The following is an 8,032-nucleotide window of genomic DNA, read 5'->3' on the forward strand; positions in this document are numbered from 1 at the left end:
CTTATCATCCCACACATCCCCCCTTCATCATCCCCTTATCATCCCGCACATCCCCCCTTCATCATCCCCTTATCATCCCGCACATCCCCCCTTCATCATCCCCTTATCATCCCGCACATCCCCCCTTCATCATCCCCTCATCATCCCCACCCCCCTTCATCATCCCCACACCCCCCCCTTCATCATCCTCTTCTCATCATTCGCCCTCAGTGGTCTTCAACCTGCGGACCTCCAGAGGTTTCAAAACTACAACTCCCAGCAAGCCCGGGCAGCCATCGGCTGTCCGGGCTTGCTGGGAGTTGTAGTTTTGAAACCTCCGGAGGTCCGCAGGTTGAAGACCACTGCGGCCTTCAACATCATCCAGCCCCCCTCTCACCCCCTTTAGTTCTGAGTACTCACCTCCGCTCGGCGCTGGTCCGGTCCTGCAGGGCTGTCCGGAGAGGAGGTGGTCCGGTGGGGAGGTGGTCCGGGCTGCTATCTTCACCGGGGGCGCCTCTTCTCCGCGCTTCCGGCCCGGAATAGAGGCGTTGCCTTAACAATGACGCAGAAGTACGTTGGCAATGAACGCACCTCTGCGTCGTTGTCACGGCAACGTGACTATTCTGAGGCCGGGCCCGAAGCTCTTAGAAGAGGCGCCCCCGGTGAAGATAGCAGCCCGGAACCAGTATCCCACCGGACCACCTCCTCACCGGACAGTCCTGCAGGACCGGACCAGCGCCGAGCGGAGGTGAGTACTCAGAACTAAAGGGAGTGAGAGGGGGCTGGATGATGTTGAAGGCCGCAGTGGTCTTCAACCTGCGGACCTCCGGAGGTTTCAAAACTACAACTCCCAGCAAGCCCGGACAGCCGATGGCTGCCCGGGCTTGCTGGGAGTTGTAGTTTTGAAACCTCTGGAGGTCCGCAGGTTGAAGACCACTGCGGGTGGGGGAGTTCACTCGAGTATAAGCAGAGGGGGGTGTTTTCAGCACAAAAAATCGTGCTGAAAAACTCGGCCTATACTCGAGTATATACGAGATATATATATATATATATATATATATATATATATATATATATATATATATATATATATATATATATATATATATATATATATATATAATTTTTTTTATTTATTAGGGGTGTGAATCGCCAAGAATTTGGCAATATGATTTGAATCGAGATACCAGTGTGGCGATTCGATATATCCTGATACATTGCGATACCGTCTAGGTGAAGATACATTGCGATATATCCCGATTCTGTCTAAAAAACAATGTATTTTACACTTTTTTTTATTAAAACTTTATTTTTACTTTATTTTTTTATACACTTTATTAGTCTTTTAGGAATTATTAGATTCCTCAGACAGATGAATAGAGTTCTATTGAACTCCATTGATCTGCGATCCATTGATAGAGCCTGGTCCAGCCAGGCTCTATCAATGACAGAGCCACGGAGAGCAGGGAAGCAAAGGTAAGCCCTCCGGCTACCTCCACAGTGGATCGCCTGCTCGCGATCGTGCTGCGGGGGGGGGCAATCCACCCAACTAGCCCACCAGGGAGCATTCACGGATCCCTTTTAGATGCTGCGGTCAGCTTTGACAGAGGCGATCTAAAGGGTTAGCCAGCCGTGGTGATCGCAGAATGCTGGCTATTAGTGGCGGCCCCCGGTTACTGAAATCAGCCGGGGGCCGCAGAGTACGGAGCGGGCACGAGTCGGAGCCCGCTCCATACACCCAGAGCGACGCCACGTCAGATCCGGCTGACAAAATGTGGAACTTGTATCTCCTGATGCCCGGGACATGCTGTTCCGGGCATCAGGAGATACAAATTCCACATCACTAAAAGAATCGATTCAAAAATATTTTGAATCGATTCGGTATCGGCAAGTGAAAAAGCGAATCGATTTTTTTCTTACATCCCTAATATATATATTAATATTAAAATCTTTATCCTCTCCTTCCCTGGTGGAAGTTTTTGCCCCCCGTGGATAGTGAGTATATGAGATTTGTAAGTTATCCCTGCTGCCCGTAAGGAGTCCCCAGAGTGGGGAGATATATTTACTAGTCCCATCACTCAGCCTGTTGCGACGCCCCACTCCGCGTGATTGACAGCCCATGTCATTGCTCTGCTGCCTAAGCAGACAGAGCAGTGACACAGGCTGTCAATCATGATGAGGGAGCGCCACCGCTGCTTGAGCGACTGGACTAGGTAAGTACAGCTCCCCATCCAGGGGACTGCTTAAGGGGAAGCAGGGTAACTTACAAACTTCTTATCCTCACCATTCTTTGGGGGGGGGGGGGGAAATGTTCCCGGTGATAGTGAGGATAAATATTTGACCATATGTAACACGTTGCCAAGTGTTATTTATGGTAAATTCTATTGCTATTTTTAAGTTTACAAAGCCTTTTGAAACGGACTACCTATCCTCAGTCCTACTCTGAGAACCCCCCCCCCCCCCCCCCCCCACTGATCAGCTCAATGTTTAATGTTGCTTGTACTGGAGTTAATTGAACTCTACAGTTGTACAGAAAAAATTAAGATTGGTTGTGCTGAGGCTAGGGATGTAAGAAAAAATCGATTATCGCGATTTTTCACTTGCCGATACTGAATCGATTCAAAATATTTTTGAATCGATTCTTTTAGTGATGTGGAATTTGTATCTCCTGATCCCCGGAACAGCATGTCCCGGGCATCAGGAGATACAAGTTCCACATTTTGTCAGCCGGATCTGACGCGGCGGCGCTCTGGGTGTATGAAGCGGGCTCCGACTCGTGCCCGCTCCATACTCTGCGGCCCCCGGCTGATTTCAGTAGCCGGGGGCCGCTGATGCATCATCGCCGCTAATATCCAGCATGCGGTGCTCTGCAGTGTGTATGGAGCGGGCTCCCGACTCGTGCCCGCTCCATACTCTGCAGCCCCCGGCTGTTCTCAGTAGCCGGGGGCCGTCGCTAATAGCCAGCATGCGGCGATCGCCGCGGCTGGCTATTAACCCTTTAGATCGCTGCTGTCAAAGCTGACAGCGGCATCTAAAGGGACGTGTATGCTCCCTGGTGGGCTAGATCGCGGGCGATCCACTGTGGAGGTAGCCGGAGGGCTTACCTCTGCTTCCCTGCTCTCCGTGGCTCTGTCATTGATGGAGCCTGGCTGGACCAGGCTCTATCAATGGATCGCAGATAAATGGAGTTCAATAGAACTCTATTAGTCTTTTAGGAATCATTAGATTCCTCAGACAGATGAATAAAGTGTATAAAAAACAAACAAAAAAAAATAAAGTTTTAATAAAAGTGTAAAATACATTGTTTTTTTAGACAGAATCGGGATATATCGTATCGATGTATCGTCACCTAGCAGTATCGCGATATATCGGGATATATCGAATCTCCACACTGGTATCGTGATTCGAATCGCCAAATTCTTGGCGATTCACACCCCTAGCTGAGACCCCCTCTAATTGTTGGTTATAGCTAGGTGAAGTACACAGCAGCTTGCTTCTGATAATAATGGAGCCTGTCACTTGTAATCGGTCAGACTCTGCGCTGAGTGAAGTGCGCAGCTGCTTGCTTTACTCAGCTATAACTAATAATCTAAGGAAAAGAGGGATACAGAAAAAGGGGTAAGGTAATTGCCGATACCGATAATGCCCAAAATCGTGATTATCGGCCGAAAATATCGGCCAAACCGATAATCGGTCGATCCCTAATGAACAGTATGAAAATAATGCTAGTAGCTACATATGTGAGCACAAATATAGGAGATAAGCATGGAATGGAAAATTACAAAGTGAGAAAAGTAAAGATATACAGGAAGAGAGCGAAAGATCAACAAGAACAGAACAAAGTGGGTCCACGACTCTGATGAATATAGAACACTGTATTCTTCCAGTGAGAGAACTCCATCCAAGAGCATCACAAGAGCTTGTGTTGCTATCTTGAATGTGAAAAGTATTTATCCTGTGAACTACTTTTGATTTGGTGGAGTATGATGACCATTGTTTTTTGGTTTAATATTCATAAAATGGTTAACAAGGGCTGTGGTGGTGTATTTTGAAATAATGTTTTTTTGTTTGTTTTTTTAAACGTGGTGTTTTTTTTTTTATTTACTTTACAGGCTTAGTAATGGAAGTTGTCTTATAGACGGAGTCCATTACTAAGCTGGGGCTTAGCGCTAGCCTCCAATTATTACCCCGGTACCCACCGCCACAGGAGTGCTGGGAAGAGTCAGTACCAACAGGCCGTGAGCTTCAAAAATGACATCCCTAGGCAGTAACAGGCTGGCATTATTTAGGCTTGGGAGAGCCAGTAACAATGGTCCTCGCCCACCCAGGTAACGTCAGGCTGTTTCTGCTTGGTTGGTATCAGCTGAGAATAAAAATATGGGTAACCACAAACGTTTTTTTTTCATAAACAATTAAATATTTTAAAAAACAAAGCATAGGGTTTCCCCTATTTTTATTCTCAGCCAGATACCAACCAAGCAGCAACAACCTGACGTTACCAGGGTGGGCGAGGACCATTGTTACTGGCCCTCCCCAGCCTAAATAACACCAGCCTGTTACTACCTAGGCCCAGGAGCGCCTTTTTTGATGGTCCGGGCCTGTTGGTACCAGCTCTTCTTGGCACCCCTGTGGCGGTGAGTATCGGGGTAATAATTGGGGGTTAGTGCTAGATGTTTTTGTGGCTAACTCTAAACCCTGGCTTAGTAATGGATTTAGTGTATAAGACAGCTTCTACTACCTCTTACGTCTGTAAAGTAAATAAAAAATATATATAAAAAACACATTTAATTAAACTTTTATTCCAAAAAACACTCCCCCGCAAGCCTTCGTTAACCATTTTCTTAATATTAAGCAAAAAAAAAATGCTGGTCTTCAACGTAGTCTACCGCATCTGAAGTAGTCCACAGGATATACGGTTCTGAAATAAGAAAAAAAACACGGAAAATAGGTTGCTGCATTTATTACCTGATCACACATCTCCTGCCACCTGACCCACACAACTACAACTCCCAGCATCCCCTTGCTGTAAGGACATGCTGGGAGTTGGAGTCGTGCAGCATGGACGGGAGATGGGCAGGTGACAAGCTTGTAACCTGCCCCTGCAGCACGAATACAATTCCCAGCATGCCCTTACAGTAATGATATGCTGGGAGTTGTAGTTGTGTGACACGGCAGGCGGGAGATGTGCTTGTCATCTGTCTCCGCCGCTCAGCTAAAACTCCCAACATGCCCTTACTGCAAGGGCATGCTGGGAGTTGTTGTCGTGCAGCAGGGGCGGGTGAAAAGCACATCGCCCGCCCCCACTGCAGGACTACAACTCCCAGCATGCCCTTAAAGAAAGGGCGTGCTGGGAGTTGTAGTCATGCGACAGGGGCGAGTGACAAGCTTGTCACCTTCCTTTGCTACATGTCTACAGTACAACTCCCAGAATGCTCTTGCAGTAAGGACATGTTGGGAGTTATAGTCTTTTGGAGTTAGTCTTATAGTCTTTTTCCAGTATGTCCTCACTGTAAGTGCATGCTGGGAGTTGTAGTTCTGCAATGCCTAGCGAACAGGTGATAGATGCAGTGCGACTTTTTGTGCGCCCTTCTTAAAGCTCTGCTCCCCGGCCACCCGCCCGCTAGCTATTGCAGGACTAAAACTCCCAGCATGCCCTTACAGTGAGGACATGCTCATTCCCAGCATGTCCTCACTGTAAGGGCATGCTGAAAATTTTAGTCCTGCTCGGAGCTTTAAGAAGGGCGCACAAAAAGTCGCACGTGCGACTTTTTGTAAAGCTCCGCTCCCCAGCCAACAACTTGCGGGCAGGTGGTAGCTGTAAGCAGGTGCTGGGGAGCAGAGCTTTTCAAAAAGTTGCACGACTTTTTGTGCGACATTTTAAAAATTCTGTCAAAAGCAAGTTTGTAAGCCATGTCTGACCTGGCTTACACTTGCGTCTTTTTGAAGGGGGTTCGAGTCGTAAAATTATTTTTTTTTTTGCTTACGTGCGACTTTCACACTTGATAAATTCCCGACCACTGCAAAGTGAAAACTGAAAATTGCTTAGGTAGGGCTGACTGGTATTTTATGCTTACCCACAATGCTTAAATCTCTTGATAAATGTCCCTCTAAGTTTAAAAACCCCGCCGGGAGCCCTGAATGGCTCCTCCCTGCCGCCCATTCAGGGCTCACCGTGGGGAATTTAAAAATGAAAGTAAATACACACTCTATACATCGCAGGGTTGCGGATCATGCCGCCCGCTCCCCTGTTTAAGAACTTCTGATCGCATCCCTCAGCCCCTGTACTACTACTACTACTACTCCCAACATGGAACAGACTCTGCTCCATGATGGTGGTAGTACTACAAACACTAATATAGCCTCCCTAGCTGCCTGCAGACTCCCGCAACCGTGGAACTACTACGCCTATCATGGAAACAAGTCTGTTCCATGATGGGAGTAGTAGTAGTCCCGGATGCAGGAGTCTGTAGGCGGCTGACTTTTCATACTAACCGGATGCAAAATGATGCCACAAATGGTATTCTTTTGCATCCGTTAGTAGTACGGTCTGTTTAGGAGGCAGAGACACAGGAAAAGTGGGACAGGGGACCATGGCTGTGTGAACCTAGCCTTAATGGAGTATGAAGAAAATTGTCTTATGCACGCACACACACACACACACACACACACACACACACACACACACCTTTAAACCAGTAAAACTCTTCTGAAACTTGCTGTTACTCTACATACAGATTCCATAACCTAATTTTTATTTTTTACTGTTCTTTTGCAGAAAGACAACAAGGTGGCCGCCTAGTCAAGGATGAATGGGGTCTGGGATTTTTTGTCACAATCTGGAGAACTCGTTTTCAGTCTTTTGTGAAAAATGACATTTATTTTGCTGTATATTTTGTCACCAGCACTGGGGGAGGGGGGTTAAAACTTCTTTACAAAGCTTCTTCAGTGCAGTAGGGTCCTGCCAGAAACTCTTGTTTCTCCATTTTTTTTATTTCCTTGTGAAGGTCCCTGCAACACTAAAGGACTTGGAATAGTTGGCAGGAAAAAAATCTTTACTTGCGTTCAGCATTAAATCCATTTGAAATAGAAGACTGAAGTCATTTGGTTTGGATAGATTGACGTGATAATCAGCGGAAAGTGAGGTCTGTTTATTTGTTGTGGGTTTTTTGTTTTGTTTTTTTTCACTAAAATGTTTTTTTCCTTGCTGCAAAAAGAATTCAGTGTGGGAGGTTTAATTCCCTGAAGGGTTGGGTTTTTTATATTAATGTATAAGGGGTGACCCCGCTCCACAATCCTTCCACTTACCACCCCCCCCCCCCCCTTTTCCATATTTTTCAAGGTCTCAGACTCTTGATAGCAGCACATTTATTGGGTACAGTACAAGAAAAACAACCTTCATACAGTTTGTTAGGCAAAGGACACTTTTTTTTATATAGTTGTGAGATTGAGTAAATCCCACTGCCAAAGAAATCCCAAGCTTTATATAGCTGTAAAAAGGAATACCTTTGTATCCAGCACATCTAATGGCTTTGACAAGTTGATCTCATTCTGGGCCAATGTTGTTTTTCTTTCCTTCTGTGAGATGCTTCCATTAGATGTAAAGTTTATTTTCTGTAGGCAGAGAGAAAATACATATTTTGACGTTTCGCAATGTTAAACTTTACCAGTCTTCAGCCTCTGAACTTTAATACATTGGGCACAGGAGTAGCTAAATGTTGGCTTTAGGCCGGGATTCCACTTTGTTTTTTTTTTGGGAGAAATGCCATTGCAGTTTTCAGGTTAAGTGGATCTGCAAGGAATGGGAATTGTAAAGCAGTGGTCCCCAAACTGTGGCCCTCCAGATGTTGCAAAACTACAACTCCCAGCATGCCTGGACAGCCAACGGCTGTCCAGGCATGCTGGGAATTGTAGTTTTGCAACATCTGGAGGGCCACAGTTTGGGGACCACTGTTGTAAAGGAAGGACTTGTACTTCTTCCTCCTCATAGATCCACTTCTGGCTTTGGCTTATAAACGGCAAGTGCAGTTTAGAAATAAATAAAAATCCAGAAGAA

The 8,032-nt window shown here is 46.2% G+C and overlaps 1 protein-coding gene across 3 annotated transcripts in view; it reads left to right on the top strand.

Annotated features, from left to right (window-relative positions):
* LSM14A (LSM14A mRNA processing body assembly factor) overlaps window positions 1-7,822 on the top strand; it is a 44,480-nt gene extending 36,658 nt beyond the window's left edge. For all 3 annotated transcript variants that reach the window (XM_056525806.1, XM_056525805.1, XM_056525807.1), the window contains one exon: window positions 6,755-7,822. In XM_056525806.1, the coding sequence (XP_056381781.1) occupies window positions 6,755-6,778 (24 nt within the window). In that variant the 3' untranslated portion in view covers window positions 6,779-7,822. The remainder of the gene's footprint in view (window positions 1-6,754) is intronic.
* The last annotated feature ends 210 nt before the right edge of the window (window positions 7,823-8,032 follow it).

The sequence above is a fragment of the Hyla sarda genome, chromosome 6, assembly GCF_029499605.1.
Source record: "Hyla sarda isolate aHylSar1 chromosome 6, aHylSar1.hap1, whole genome shotgun sequence".
NCBI classification, from domain to species: Eukaryota; Metazoa; Chordata; class Amphibia; order Anura; family Hylidae; genus Hyla; species Hyla sarda.